A 16513-nucleotide genomic window follows, 5' to 3' on the forward strand; every position below is an offset into this window, starting at 1 on the left:
AAAGCTTTATGTCCCCTACAGACAAAGATTTGCTGGTGGCTTTACATATGGATATCATATCAGGGCATATACAGGTGAAACTCGAAAAATTTGAATATCGTGCAAAGTTCATTTATTTCAGTAATGCAACTTAAAAGGTGAAACTAACATATGAGAGACTCATTACATGCAAAGCGAGATATCTCAAGCCTTTATTTGTTATAATTTGGATGATTATGGCTTACAGCTTATGAAAACCCCAAAGTCAGGTCCCCTTTGCTCAGGGGGTACGGATTAATTAGCTGACTAGAGTGTGACACTTTGAGCCTAGAATATTGACCCTTTTCACAATATTCTAAATTTTAAGCTGCATTAATGCAACTCCTTTTAAGTTGCATTACTGAAATAAATGAACTTTTGCACGATATTCTAATTTTTCGAGTTTCACCTGACCTGTAATACCCTGAGGTCGGAGCCCCAGCTGCCTTAACTTTTATAACCTGTCTGGGTGTAGGGTCATTTTCTTTACCTAGCTCCTACAGGAAGGCAAGGATCTATGGACCTGGACTAAGGGCTCATGCACAAGAACGTATTTTTTGTTCGTGTTCGTTCGTTTTTTTTTCTGTAGCCCATATGCGAAAACCATTAATTTCAATGGAGCCGCAAAAAAACGGAAATGAATCTGTGAGCATTCCATGTCCGTATCACAAAAAAAAATAGAACATGTCCTATTCATTGGAATGGTTACAATGGATCTGCCAAAAAAATGGATGCATCCATTTTTTTTGCGGACAGCAAAATACATATGGTTTTGTGCATGATCCCTAACCCTGTATAAGTGATCGCTAGAAGGCAAACGAGGTACCAAGTCAAATGCGAGATTAGTAGCAGTTTTTTGGGGCAGGATATTACACAAGAAGAGGTTAGGACTGGAGGTTAGAACTTATGTGTGCAAAACACCAGCCACTGGGAAGCAGTATCAGGGGATGGCCAGGCTCGTTGTTAAAGCCGTGGATTTTCTGCTGCGGAACTGCACGTGAAAAATCTGTAACAGCAAAGTGGATGAGATTTAAACAAATATGTAAGAAATGTGCAGGCTTAACTTACACGGCCACTAGAGGCTATCTTGTTCCCACTGTCCAAGAACCAGTTTCCAAATAACATATGATCAAAGTCCTCTGATCCAACCCGGCACATGCACAGCCTGTAACAGATATAATTACTTTTTATAATGCAGCATAGCAGTGGTAGAGAGCACACTGTACAAGCATACAGCTAAATGATACAATTCTGTCTGCCTGCAGCCACCACTAGAGGGAGCTTACTGCATACTGCTTATACATTGAACTCAAGAATAAAACAGTATGCAACTAAGCCCCCTCTAGTGGTAGCCACAGGAAGCAAGAGGTTTTTTTATGAAAGAAGCACTCCAGCCTATATATATATATGTATATGTATATATATATATATATATATATATATATATATATATATACATACATACATACATACATACATATATACAGGTGAAACTTAAAAAATTTGAATATCGTGCAAAAGTCTATTTCAAAAAAGTTTATTTCAGTAATGCAAATTAAAAGGAATTTCATTAATGCAGCTTAGGCTACTTTCACACCTGCGTTTAGGTGCGGATCCGTCTGGTATCTGCACAGACGGATCCGCAACTATAATGCAAACGCTGGTATCCGTTCAGAACGGATCCGTTTGCATTACCATGAAAAAAAAAAACTGATCCGTTTGGACTTACATTGAAAGTCAATGGGAGGCGGATCCGTTTTCAATTGCACCATATTGTGTCAGTAAAAACGGATCCGTCCCCGTTGACTTACATTGTAAGTCAGGACGGATCCGTTTGGCTCAGTTTCGTCAGACGGACATCAAAACGCTACAAGCAGCGTTTTGGTGTCCGCCTCCAGAGCGGAATGGAGGCTGAACGGAGGCAAACGGATGCATTCTGAACGGATCCGTTTTGCGAGAGTTTTGAAACGGATCTCACAGGCGGACCCAGAAACGCCAGTGTGAAAGTAGCCTTAAAATTAGAATTTTGTGAAAAGGTTCAATATTCTAGGCTCAGTGTCGCACTCTAGTCAGCTAATTAATCCGTACCCCCTGAGCAAAGGGGACCTCAAAATTTAGACTTTGGGGTTTCATAAGCTGTAAGCCATAATCATCCAAATTATAACAAATAAAGGCTTGAGATATCTCGCTTTGCCTGTAATGAGTCTCTCATATGTTAGTTTCACCTTTTAAGTTGCATTACTGAAATAAATGAACTTTGCACAATATTCTAATTTTTCGAGTTTTACCTGTATATATATATATACACACTGAACAAAAATATAAACGCAACACTTTCGGTTTTGCTCCCATTTTGCATGAGTTGAACTCAAAGATCTGAAACATTTTCTACATACACAAAAGACCCATTACTCTCAAATATTATTCACAAATCTGTCTAAATCTGTGTCAGTGAGCACTTCTCCTTTGCCGAGATAATCCATCCCACCTCACAGGTGTGGCATATCAAGGTGCTGATTAGACGGCATGAAAAACCAGTCAGTATCTGGTGTGGCCACCATTTGCCTCATGCAGTGCAACACATCTCCGTGGCATAGAGTTGATCAGGTTGTTGATTGTGGCCTGTGGAATGGTGGTCCACTCCTCTTCAATAGTTGTGCGAAGTTGCAGAATATTGGAAGGAACTGGAACACGCTGTCGTATACGCCGATCCAGGGCATCCCAAACATGCTCAGTGGGTGACATGTCCGGTGAGTATGCTGGCCAAGTGGCCATGCAAGAACTGGGATGTTTTCAGCTTCCAGGAGGGTCTGGACGAACTGCAGTCAGGTCCAGACCCCGATGAGGACGACGAGCATGCAGAGGAGCTTCCCCGAGACGGTTTCTGACAGTTTGTGCAGAAATTCTTTGGTTATGCAAACCTTTGATTGTTGCTGCAGCTGTCCGGGTGGCTGGTCTCAGACGATCATGGAGGTGAACATGCTCGATATGGAGGTCCTGAGCTGGTGTGGCTACACGTGGTCTGCGGTTGTGAGGCCGGTTGGATGTACTGCCAAATTCTCTGAAACTCCTTTGGAGACGGCTTATGTTAGAGAAATGAACATTCATTGCAGGGGCAACAGCTCTGGTAGACATTCCCGCAATCAGCATGCCAATTGCACGCTCCGTCAAACACTGCGACATCTGTGGCATTGTGGTGTGTGATCAAAGTGCACATTTCAGAGTGGCCTTTCATTGTGGGCAGTCTAAGGCACACCTGTGCAATATTCATGCTGTCTAATCAGCACCTTGATATGCCACACCTGTGAGGTGGGATGGATTATCTCGGCAAAGGAGAAGTGCTCACTGACACAGATTTAGACAGATTTGTGAACAATATTTGAGAGTAATGGGTCTTTTGTGTCTGTAAAAAAATGTTTCAGATCTTTGAGTTCAGCTCGTGCAAAATGGGAGCAAAACCGAAAGTGTTGCGTTTATATTTTTGTTCAGTGTGTATATATATATATATAGCAACATAGCCTTTTAAAAAATAATATAATGTATGCCTATTTTAGGTGATACGCTATTTAAGGGTTGTCTGCCATCTTTGTTCATTCTTCCCCTCTGATATGGATCTGCTAATGCAGCCTACATTTGCCATTATGCTTCTGGCTTACTGGAGACACAGGGAATGAGGTATTAAAACACTGGGGCTAAATCTGATCACATTGCGCTTGTCCAATCTAAGGTCTTCTAATGATAGATGCAGAACTGCTGTCTCACACTACAGAGTCTCAGAGCATATAATGCGATGCAGCTTCAGCCTGTCTTCCCTGCCTCCTGCTTGTGATAGATTTCTCTCTGTCAGTTCTTACAAGCAGGAGAAAGGAAAGAGCAGTGTGAAGCTGCATCTCATGATGCACTGGATATCCTGCACACACACGTCATTTATTAAGACCAGCATTTTCGACGCCGGTCTTAATAAGCCCTTTACCTGGCGGTGGATCCGCCAAAGTTATGTAGAGGCACCGGCCCGTACATAACTTCGGCATAACCACCACTGGTCTAAATGTAAGCCAACTTCCTTGCTGGCTTAAATTTAGACCATTTTCTATGCCTAAAACAGGCATAGAAAATGATAAATGAGACGGGCATGCCTGCCTGACCCTTTCCCCGCCATGCCCCTTTTTAAGACCTGGCGTGAGCGGGGAAAAGTCGCAGATTGCGGCACAAATAACCTTTTAAATGACCCCCTTAGTGTGTCAGGGGAGTCCAGATCTTCAGCAGTACTCTATATATGGGGGGTGCTGCTTTAAACCGTAAGTTTATCACAGGCATTTTGAAGATATATTGAGGATTTAATCAGCACAGAATGCTGGACCTAAAATGACACAGAATAGGGGAAAATCTTACATGATACATGTTGTATAGCTGAGATCATCCTCTGGCAGCCTGCTCTTCGGAAAGAAATTCTGTGTTTTCAAAGTTTAGCATAAGTTATTCCAAAAATATTTTTCAAACGGGAAATTCCCAGCCCCACCAGAGATGACGATGGGAAACTCACAGCCAGGGCTGGGACAAGGCCATTTGGTGCCCAGGGCGAAGATGGCAAACTGCGCGCCCCCCCCCCCCCCCCGTTTTTAAGAAAGAATCAATGTTGTTTCAAAACAAGAATATACTTAAAGCAATAGAACAAAGGACTGTGGGACTTTGAAAGTCACAGACACTATAAAGTTCCCCCCCATCATCATGTGCCAGTATAAAGTCCCCCCCATCATCATGTGCCAGTTTTGTAATAAGCCCCCCCAATGTGCCAGTAACACTATTGTAAAAAAAAACAAAAAAAAAAACACTTATACTTACCTAAGTGTCAGCGATGCGATGCAGCCTCTTCCTGTGTCCCACGCTGTAATGTAAGGCTCAGGCGGCACGATGACATCATTGCGCCGGCCTCTGATAGGCTGCCGGCCTAGTGCCTGCAGCCAGGGGCGTACATAAAAATCACTGGGCCCCATAGCAGGAATCTAAATTGGGCCCCCATTCCCCTTTTATAGCCCCTCCCTTTGTTCCATGAACTATTCTTGCTGCTGCGTTTTATAATTTATGCCATCAGGGCCGGAATGGGATTACAAAACAGCCCTGGCACACAAAAGAGGTATAATAGATGCAGATGTATATTATATACAGCAGTGTACAGTTATGTGAGGTACGCGGTATAATAGATGCAGTGTGTACAGGTATATAGTATATTCCCTAGTGTTCTGATATGTGAGGTACAGGGTATAATAGATGCAGTGTGTACAGGTATATAGTATATACAGCAGTGTACTGATATGTGAGGTACGGGGTATAATATATGCAGTGTATACAGTATATACAGTAGTGTAATGTGTGAGGTACGAGGTATAATAGATGCAGTGTGTACAGGTATATAGTAAATACAGCAGTGTATTGACACCTCGTACCTCACATATCAGTACACTGCTGTATATACTATATATCTGTACACACTGCATCTATTATACCTCGTACCTCACATATATAGTATATACAGAAGTGTACTGATATCTGTACACACAGCATCTATTATACCTCATACCTCACATATCAGTGCACTGCGGTATATACTATATATCTGTACATATTGCATGTATAATACTGTGTAATATATGCAGTGTGTGTGCATGTATGTGTGTGTATATATATATATATATATATATATATATACAGAGCAGTGTATTGATGTGACACATAGAAGGTATAATACTGTAGATGCAGTGTTTATAGAAATATGTGGTCAGTTATGCATTATAGTCACTGTGAGGTACATGAGGTAGTGGTAACTGTCTGAAGTAGTATACATGAATGAGCAATGAGTAAAAACAGGGCATGGAGGGGGGGGGGGGGTAAATGATGAAAAGTGGAGGACCTCCTCTTACCTCTCCATTCCAGTCTGTATGGATCAATACAGAGCTGCTTGTGAACTTTTAATACTTGCTGTTAGGGGTTGAAGGACCTGAGATGTCATCACAGGTCCTGGCAGATGTACCTTTGAAACCTAGGAACTACACCATTTTTGGTGCAGTTCCTTTGCTAGATTCTGCAGGACCTGTGATGTTGAAGATGATGTCATCACAGGTCCTGGCAGATGCACTGTTCTAACCTGGGAACTACACTTTACACTGCGCAGTTCCCTTACAGGACCTGTGATGACATCATCAAAGGTCCTTTAGCTTTAGAAAGGTAAATAGGAGTAATTAGGGGGCGGGGCCTCTCCTCCACTTCGGTGCCTGCCTGCAGCCTATCAGAGGAAAGGGAAGGGACACGCCTCTCCCTCCCCTGCACCTCATTTTAGTTGGGGGGGCACATGGGGGGGCACAGCATGATGTAGGGGGGGCCGTGGCTGGCACTTCACCTGCGCCCCCCTCCTGTCCGCAAATGGTAGTGCCCAGGGCACCCGCTCCTTCGGCCCCTGCCTTGTACCGGCCCTGCTCACAGCCACAAGACATTTTCATTTTCGGTTTGCAGAATTCTTTATATGGGAACGTGTTTGAGATCAGGCATTAAAGTGGCTTATGCCAAGTTCCAAAATTATACAGGATAGGGAATAACTACCTGATCAGTGGGGGGAGGGGTCTGACCACTGGGATCCCCAGCAATCAGGAGAATGGTGGTCCCTTTCCTCCATATGAACAGAGTGTTGTACTTGGCTATCTCCAGAAGTCTCACAGAGAATGAATGGAGCAGCAGAGGTCAAGCACAACCTGCCCCTCCATTCACTCGGGGGACTTGTGATCTGTCAGGGTCCCTATGGTTAGACCCCCACTGATCAGATGTTATCCTCTATCCTTTGAATAGGTGATAACTTAGCAAATTGGAAGAATCCCTTTAAATATGTAACTGTAAGGCCTCATGCACACGGCCGTTGTTTTGGCCCGCATCCGAGCTGCAGTTTTGGCGGCTCAGATGCGGACTCATTCACTTCAACGAGGCCGCAAAAGATGCGGACAGCACTCCGTGTGCTGTCCGCATCCGTTGCTCCGTTCCGTGGTCCGCAAAAAAAAATATAACACGTCCTATTCTTGTCTGCGCTTTGCAGACAAGAATAGGCTGTTTTATTAAAGGCTGTCCGTGGCGTTCCGCAAATTGCAGAACGCACACGGACGCCATCCGTGTTTTGCGGAACCGCGGTTTGCGGACTTCAAAACACACAACGGTCGTGTACATGAGGCCTAAACTGCACAGCCCTCAGCTGTGTAGACTGGATGATGCACGACTGCGATAAGACGTAGCAGGAGGAGGTTAGACCGTATTTGCTGTGTCTTCCTGGGCGCCATTATTTGCTCTAGTTTTCCATTTTTGTGAACTGGATTTGTTTAAAACCAAATTGTGCTAATTAATTCCGCAGTTTTTGAGGCACATTGCAGTTTTAAAAGCCTACATTGTCTCGTACAGGATATTTCGCATTTTTTTTCAGCCCATTGGCTTCCAGAGGGGAAAAAAGCAGACCATGCACTGCCACAATAAATGGTAAATGGGGACCCGGATGCCATGATATGGAAACAGCACAAGAGTGGAAAGGTGATATATAAATCATAATGGCTGGAACACCCATTTAAAGGGCTTCTGTCACCCCACTAAAGTCTTTTTTTTTTTTTGGGCTAGTTAAATTACTTATCCTGCGATATATGAAAATATAATGGTGTTACTTACTTTGATCCAGCAGTTTCTTCTAAAAACGAAGTTTTATAATATGTAAATGAGGGCGTCTACTTGCTGGTAGCAGCCGCAGAAAACCGCCCCCTCCTCCTGTTGATTGACAGGGCCAGCCGGGATCTCCTCCTCCGGCCGGCCCTGTCGGCATTTCAAAAATCGCGCGCCTGTGTTCATTCGGCGCAGGCGCTCTGAGATGAGGAGGCTCGCCTCCTCAGAACTCCCTCAGTGCGCCTGCGCCGATGACATCACCGAAATAGAAGACGTCATCGGCGCAGGCGCACTGAGGGAGTGCTGAGGAGGCGAGCCTCCTCATCTCAGAGCGCCTGCGCCGAATGAACACAGGCGCGCGATTTTTGAAATGCCGACAGGGCTGGCCGGAGGAGTAGATCCCGGCTGGCCCTGTCAATCAACACGACGACGGGGCGGATTGCTGCTGCGGCTACCAGCAAGTAGCCGCCCTACTTGCTGGTAGAGACCTAATTTACATATTATAAAACTTCGTTTTTAGAAGAAACTGCTGGATCAAAGTAAGTAACACCATTATATTTTCATATATCGCAGGAAAAGTAATTTAACTAGCCCAAAAAAAAAAAATTACTTTAGTGGGGTGACAGAAGCCCTTTAAAGAGGTTCTCCAGGCTTTTACTATTGATGACCTATCCTCAGCTGTATGAGGAGACGTTGCGCGCAGTGTGTGCCGTCTCCATTCTCTCTTCTAGACATACAGCAGCAGGGGCAGGAAGAGAGAAAGGAGACGGCACACACTGCGCGCAACGTCTCCTCATACCGCTGATCGGTGGGGGTGCCGGGTGTCGGACGCCCGCTGATCTGATATTGATGACCTATCCTCAGCTGTATGAGGAGACGTTGCGCGCAGTGTGTGCCGTCTCCATTCTCTCTTCTAGACATACAGCAGCAGGGGAAGGAAGAGAGAAAGGAGACGGCACACACTGCGCGCAACGTCTCCTCATACCGCTGATCGGTGGGGGTGTCGGGTGTCGGACGCCCGCTGATCTGATATTGATGACCTATCCCGAGGATAGGTCATCAATACTAAAAGCCTGGACAACCCCTTTAAAGGGAACCTGTCACGTTGAACATGAAGTCTTACCTGATTAGAACAGGAGGAGCTGAGCACATTGATATACAGTTTTGTGAGAAATGCTTCAGTAAAGCATGTGACTTTTTAATTTAAATCCCTTAGGAGTCCAATGGGTGGTCCTATCAGCAGCCTTTTCCCATGGATTTCAGCTAACTGCTGGATTTCCCAGCAATAAGATCCTTTGTGATCACCCTATTGTGAAGGGAACCTTATACCAACTATCCTCCCAAGTGAAAAACCTTTGTAAGATGGGTTTACAGACCACAATTCATCAAACAACTAACCATCTCAGCTCCATTAAGAGGATTATCCTATGAAAAGTATTACTATGCATTTCAAATAAAGTATTATAAATGCAGTAAAAATATCAGTTTCTTTATGTGCAGTACATTCTCCTCTCTATTAGCGCCCCCTACTGTTGTTCCTGTGGTCAAAATGATGGTCCACCTTCTTCATTCAGTGGTGGACCGCTCATGCTCAATAGCCTCCCTGCTCTCTTACAGTTTATTCACACATCGGTCAACCATGGACCCACAGATCCATTTACTTTCATGTGATTATTCAGATGTCTGCTACAGTCCACAGAAAAAAAAACAGAGACTACTTTGGTCCATTTTGCAGTTCAAAGACGCCCAGTCAAGTCTATAGATCTGCAAAAACCATCCGTGTTCTGTCCATTTGTCACTGATCCATTGCATAGAAAATTGTTTAAATTTTTTTTTTTTAAATGGAGACATTTCCTGAACTTGGACCTTAGCAGATGCAAAATAGTCCAACGGACACATATCTGTGAATACGCCATAAGTCCTGTCCATTTTGGTTTAGTCATCTTGTAGTGAAGTGGCCCAGAAACCTTTCATTCATTCATCCCCACTTCTAATCGAAGGTACATAGCTCTATCTCTCACTGGACAGTGGAGAAGGAAATAGGGGGCATCCTATACCATAGTATTATTTATTAGTCAAATCGCTAGTTCTGTGTAGTGGGGGGGGGGGGGTTATTTTCTGTGCAGGGGAGGAAGGGGTTAACAAGAGTTGACTGCAATGCCCTCCCGGTAGATGCAGCTGATTAATGGTCACATGAGATGAGCTGCTGCCCACCTACAGAAAGGGAAGGGAAGAGACCAGAGCTGCAGACAGGTGAGTAAAGAAGCTAAAAAGGCTGAAAATGACACTGGAGAGCAGCACTTTTTGCACTGACATAGTTAAAGTGGTTTTTCGGGATTCTTTAACTGATCTTCTATTCTCAGTATCTGATCGTGGGGGTCCGACACCCAGGTCCCCCTCCGATCAGCCGGTGTGCATTACTCCAGATATAATTATATATGTAATATATAATTTTTAATTTCAGGGATAGCCCCTGTAAAGAGAATGCGGCTGATCTGCAATCCCACGTAAAACCTTTGCACAAGTTTTTGGAATAAAATTTCTTTTTTACATTTTTCTGATCTTGGACAACCCATTTAATACGGCTTATCATTATAATAACCTATATGTATTATTACCATATATCCTACCTTCTGTGTTCCTTATGAGTCCATCTAAACAGCAGCACATGATCGTCATACTTCAGTTTCTTATCGAGCAAAGATGTGAGTTGATTAAGTAACTCGGCATGGAGGCGCTTCAGGTAAGCAGCAGTCAGGACCTCTGGGAATTGCTCAAGTCTCCTGATGACCTCTGAAATGTTCTTCTCAAGCTCCTCCAGGTAGTGGTCCAGGCCTTTGTCGAGTTCAGCTTTTGGACTGTGCTTCCTAATATCACTGTCAAAAAGACTCTCCACTTCGTTGTCCCACTCCTGTGGGCTCCAGTCGGGACCCTTGCTCCAATTCTGCTCCTTTGCCCATTGTATACATTGAGAGATGGTGCGAAGACCCTCAGTCTGATTGGGATCTCCATCGAGGGCCAGGCTCAAGGATGTCCACATCCTCTGGGCTATGATCTCATACAATTTGCTGCCATCCAATTTTCCACTTTGCTCTACATCGTGGATGAGTAAACAAGCTTCGTAGTATTCGTTTTTGCTCATCAGACTTTTGAACTGATCTTCTGGAAAATATACCCAACAGACATAAAAATATACCCAACAGACATAGGAAATGTGACCTCTCACAACAGAAAATTCATAAAAAGATATAAAGTGCCAGTGTCACCGTGCAAAAATGAAGCAGTGAAAGCAGAAATAATAATACAACGTAAAATAGGTGAACAAAATCTCTGTCTCAGAGCTCTGCGGGACTAATCCAGGGGTGGAAAGGCCATAGACCCTACAGGGAAATTTCCCGGTGGGCCAATGCCCCAGGGGGCCACCCAAGTCCTCCCCCCTGGCGATGACCGGGTACATAATGAGCTCTCAACAGTAATTAATGCTGTGAAAATCAGGTACTCATGTACCCGGTCAGTGACCGCACATGCCCTCCTGAATTCAACTGCTGTGGCCCACATCTCTCCTCCTAAGCCCCCTGCTCCATATCTTAATCAAAGACAACTGGAGGAGGAGGACAGAAGATGGTAGCTATTGATGGCAACCACAGAGGGACAGCTTTTGGGGCAGTATATTGTACCACACTGTGTTATTTGGTTCTGCTGGGGAGGTATTTTGCACTATGGCAGGCATGCTCAACCTGCGGCCATCCAGCTGTTGCAAAACTACAACTTCCAGCATGCCCGAACAGCTTACAGCTATCAGCCTACAGCAGGGCAGGGTGGGAGTTGTAGTTTTACAACAGCTGGAGGGCCACAGGTTGAGCATCCCTGCACTATGGTATTGTTGACGCCGCCTATTTGTGTTGCCCTGCCTTCTGATAATTTGAGCATGCCTACAAAATAGGGCCACTTTTATTTATTTTTTCCAGGGCCACTTTAAGTTTCCAGTCTGCCCCTGGACTAATCCCAATTGGTTCTGGAGATGGGTGTGAGTCACAGAGGTGGGGTCTATGGCTAAGGTAAGAACACCCTGCATGTGCACCCACTGACCCAATCAAATCAGTTAGGCAGTGACTCGCTCAGAGTTTCTCCCTGCACTGGTAGAGAGAAGAGTCGAGCGATGGATTTGACTATGGCGCAAGCGCTGTTTGGCGCAGTGGATGGCGGAGTTTGGATCTTGCTATGCAGTAAATAAAATATAATAGAATGTGGAAGCTGTGTACAAAGTGCATCATGACTCTAAGGCCTCCTGCACACGAACGTGTGAGAGCCGCAATGCACGAACACCGACCATGGGGCAGCCGCAGCGGATCGTGGACCCATTCACTTTAATGGGTCCGCTATCCGGCCGTTCCGCTAAAAGATAGGACATGTTCTATCTTTTTTGCGGAATGGAAGTACGGGACGAAACCCCACAGAAGCGCTCTGTAGTGCTTCCGTTCAGCACCATTCCGCATCTCCGGATTTGCCATTGAAATGAATGGGTCCGCAACCGTGATGTGAATTCGCTAATGCGGTCCGCAATACGGCCACGGGACACCTACAGTCGTGTGCAGGAAGCCTAAGTTAGTTTTTCCCATTCAACCCCTTTAAGGCCTGTTTCACACTTTTCCGTTTAGTCCTCATGCATTCTGAATAAAAAGAGATTCGGTCAGGACGCATCAGGATGTCTTCCATTCCGTTAGCACTCCGTTTTGTGATCGGACACAAAACCGCTGCTGCAACCTGTGTTTTTTGTATCCGGTCAAAAAAACAAATGTAAGTCAATGGTGACGGATCAGTTTTTTTTAGGAGCCTAAAATAAGGATCTGTCACCCATTGACTTTCAATGTATTTAATGATGGATCCGTTTTTTTCTGTTTTGATTTCACACAATCGCATCCTAACAGAACGGATGCATCCGGATGTGCAAAATCAAAACGACATTCACATGTCCGCAATTTCGTTCTGCATTTTGCGGAACGGAATCGTGGACCCGCATTTCCGTTCCCGAAAAAAATAGAACATGTCCTATTCTTGTCCTCAATTGCGGACAAGAACAGGCATATTCTATTAGTGCCGGCGATGTGCGGTCCGCAAAATGCGGAACGCACATTGCCGCTGTCCGTGTTTTGCGGATCCGTGGATCCGCAAGACACGTTACGGACGTGTGAATGGACCCTAATTCCGGTATTGAGATCGTCTGCCGGATCTCAATACCGGAATTAACAATGCAGGTGTGAAACAAACCTAAGAGATTAACTGTATGGCACTATCATTTAAGTGCCATATAGTACCGTTATTTCTATAGTGCTATGACTGCACATTGCTCGTGAACATGACCATAAGCATTTTGCGGTCTGCAAACTGCGGATCTGTAAAATACGGAAGCGGCCTTTGTGCCGTCCGATTTTTTTTGCAGACCCTTTGACTTTGGTGGGTCCCTGGCCCGCATTTTGCGGAATGGACATATGGATGCAGAAAGAACATGGAAGTCATCTGTGTGCTTTCCGCATCTGGATGTCCGTTCCACAAAGGACAGAACATGTCCTAATTGTCCTATACTTACCTATACCAGAAAATGCGGCACATGAACCACTTCCATATTTTGCAGATCGCGTGGTTTACCGCAAAATGCTTACTGTCGCGTGCAGGAGGCCTTTCTCAATAAGTAGGTACCCACATACGGTACCTATAGGTTTTTACAGAGCCTGTCCTGCTTTCGGTTTTAACACAGTTAATTAATGGCGTAGAGCATGCAAAACCTGATGCAATTCTGAGTCAGGAAGAAAACTGAGAACGGTATTGTTGCATCAGGACTGTAATATCAACCACAAGTAAGAAAACAATGGCGTTCATTATGAGCGAAGCTTTCTCCCTCCCAGGCTATGCAGTGGAGCCATCGAGAAACACTTACAAAAAAAGAGACCTGCCGCCATGTTTGATCACTTTTATAAATATGCGGTCATTTATTTACTTGCATGATGCAGGGGTCCAGGGGCACTGTCAGTTTTGGGTCACAGTAGGAAATGATGTTTGACAATCAACCTATAATAATTGTACGTAATTGGCATCCAAATCGTCTTGTCCCTAGTTGGACCTCTTGGGGCCACAACTGTGTTTGAAGCTGGTGGGCCAGTCCTAGCCATGGGATACACTGCAACTAATGACCGTGAACGTGGTCACGCTGCAACCTGCAAGGCCCTAGGACTGCGGTCTGACAGCCATCAAACACCCAGCTCTGTTGGATTTCTACATGACCCCTTTTGTTAGTTGTGACTTTTGAAATCTTAAGGATGCTCTGCAACGAGTCGTCATGTAGTCCTAGCCTTAAAAGAAGCTAGAACTAAGAATTTGACAGCACTCCAAGCTGTCGGGAAACTACAATTCCCAGCATGCTCCATTCATTTCTATGGGAGTTCTGAGAGGAGAAGAGCAAGTATGGATGCTGGGAGTTGTAGTTTCACAATGGCTGAAGTGCCGAAGGTTGCTGCCCCCTAGTCTAGACTGAACAGACTCATAACTGGGTCTGTAAGGGTTTGGAGACTCTCAATCTAATCGGGTTCCTCAGTCACTGACAGCAAGAAGAGTTCTCGAACACGGAGAGACACTGAAAAATGGGATCTAATATAAAGTTGTAGAACTTTTTTTATTCATATATGAAAGGACACACTAAGAGTCAGAATTCTGCCGCATTCATAAATCTCCCTGGGATTCTAGGAATATGACAGGTTACAATAGAGACGACTTACCTCCAGACTTACAGTTCTCCCGAGGGTCACAAACCAGATTCACTTTGTTTTTCAGTTTCACATAACTGGTGATAGGAACTTCAAATTTTAAACTTTCCCTTAATTTTTTCAGGCACGGCTTGTCTTTGGGCTGGCCTTTATTAGGCAGGAGGGGGCCAGCCTCCGGGGGGGAGACATTGATGTTCTTCAGTTTGCTCAGGACTGTCTTGATGGGGTTTCTCTTCTTGCTCATCTGCACAGTTGGATGTGGCATGTGTGCAGCCCCGAGCGTGCAGGAGCCGTGTCTGGCTGCATGTGACACTGGCTGCACCGCAGTCTACTCCCCGCAGCGTCTGCTCCACCTCTACTTACTTCTGTAACCTGCTCCTGATCCAAAAAGGGGAAAACCACGCCTAGGAAATATAAAACCGCAAAACAGAAGATCTAAAGACTAAACATAGAGAGACTGCCCGCTCTAATACCTACCTTATATCAGTGCAGCAAAGGATTGTATCAGGACCATTATATTTCTACAGATAGATATTTCTTTTCTCTCATATCTGTCTGTGTCTGTTTAGCTACCTGTGTCTCTCATTATCTATTTATCTATGTATCTACTATCTATCTAATATCTATCAATCACATATCTATCTCATATCTATCTATCTATCTATCTATCTATCTATCTATCCATCCTAGGTAAAAAGGAAGGCAGCACTCCAGAAGATCATGAAAAACCGGGTGCTTTATTAACCCATGTGATAGCAAAGTTTCAGCTCTCTCTATGGAGCCTTTATCAAATCTTTCTGCTCTATCTATCTCTCATATCTATCTATCTATCTATCTCTCTCTCAAATCAAATCAAATAAGCTTTATTGGCAGGACTAAATACATTTTAGCATTGCCAAAGCAAGTGGGAAATAATTGGGTAGGGTTGGGGGATGGGGACATATACAGGGTGGGGATATAGGAGTCCATGGTATATCAGGCTCCTCTCAGTCTATGGCAGGCAGTACACACTGCTCAAAAAAATAAAGGGAACACTTAAACAACACAATGTAACTCCAAGTCAATCACACTTCTGTGAAATCAAACTGTCCACTTAGGAAGCAACACTGAGTGACAATCAATTTCACATGCTGTTGTGCAAATGGGATAGACAACAGGTGGAAATTATAGGCAATTAGCAAGACACCCCCAATAAAGGAGTGGTTCTGCAGGTGGTGACCACAGACCACTTCTCAGTTCCTATGCTTCCTGGCTGATGTTTTGGTCACTTTTGAATGCTGGCGGTGCTTTCACTCTAGTGGTAGCATGAGACGGAGTCTACAACCCACACAAGTGGCTCAGGTAGTGCAGCTTATCCAGGATGGCACATCAATGCGAGCTGTGGCAAGAAGGTTTGCTGTGTCTGTCAGCGTAGTGTCCAGAGCATGGAGGCGCTACCAGGAGACAGGCCAGTACATCAGGAGACGTGGAGGAGGCCGTAGGAGGGCAACAACCCAGCAGCAGGACCGCTACCTCCGCCTTTGTGCAAGGAGGAACAGGAGGAGCACTGCCAGAGCCCTGCAAAATGACCTCCAGCAGGCCACAAATGTGCATGTGTCTGCTCAAACGGTCAGAAACAGACTCCATGAGGGTGATATGAGGGCCCGACGTCCACAGGTGGGGGTTGTGCTTACAGCCCAACACCGTGCAGGACGTTTGGCATTTGCCAGAGAACACCAAGATTGGCAAATTCGCCACTGGCGCCCTGTGCTCTTCACAGATGAAAGCAGGTTCACACTGAGCACATGTGACAGACGTGACAGAGTCTGGAGACGCCGTGGAGAACGTTCTGCTGCCTGCAACATCCTCCAGCATGACCGGTTTGGCATTAGGTCAGTAATGGTGTGGGGTGGCATTTCTTTGGAGGGCCGCATGTGCTCGCCATTGGTAGCCTGACTGCCATTAGGTACCGAGATGAGATCCTCAGGCCCCTTGTGAGACCATATGCTGGTGCGGTTGGCCCTGGGTTCCTCCTAATGCAAGACAATGCTAGACCTCATGTGGCTGGAGTGTGT

At 45.1% G+C, this 16513-nt stretch overlaps 1 protein-coding gene across 2 annotated transcripts in view; it reads right to left on the reverse strand.

Moving 5' to 3' along the window:
- Positions 1-14802, reverse strand: part of LOC120982326 — a 38091-nt gene extending 23289 nt beyond the window's left edge. For both annotated transcript variants that reach the window (XR_005774880.1, XM_040412385.1), the window contains exons 1-3: positions 14472-14802; positions 10332-10863; positions 1087-1183 (exon numbers count right to left, since the gene is read on the reverse strand). Coding sequence is in view for 1 of the 2 variants with exons in the window: in XM_040412385.1 (XP_040268319.1) it covers positions 1087-1183; positions 10332-10863; positions 14472-14724 (882 nt within the window). In the remaining variant the exon portion in view is untranslated. The remainder of the gene's footprint in view (positions 1-1086; positions 1184-10331; positions 10864-14471) is intronic.
- Between the last annotated feature and the right edge of the window lie 1711 nt (positions 14803-16513).

Source organism: Bufo bufo, chromosome 11 (genome assembly GCF_905171765.1).
Source record: "Bufo bufo chromosome 11, aBufBuf1.1, whole genome shotgun sequence".
Taxonomy (NCBI): Eukaryota; Metazoa; Chordata; class Amphibia; order Anura; family Bufonidae; genus Bufo; species Bufo bufo.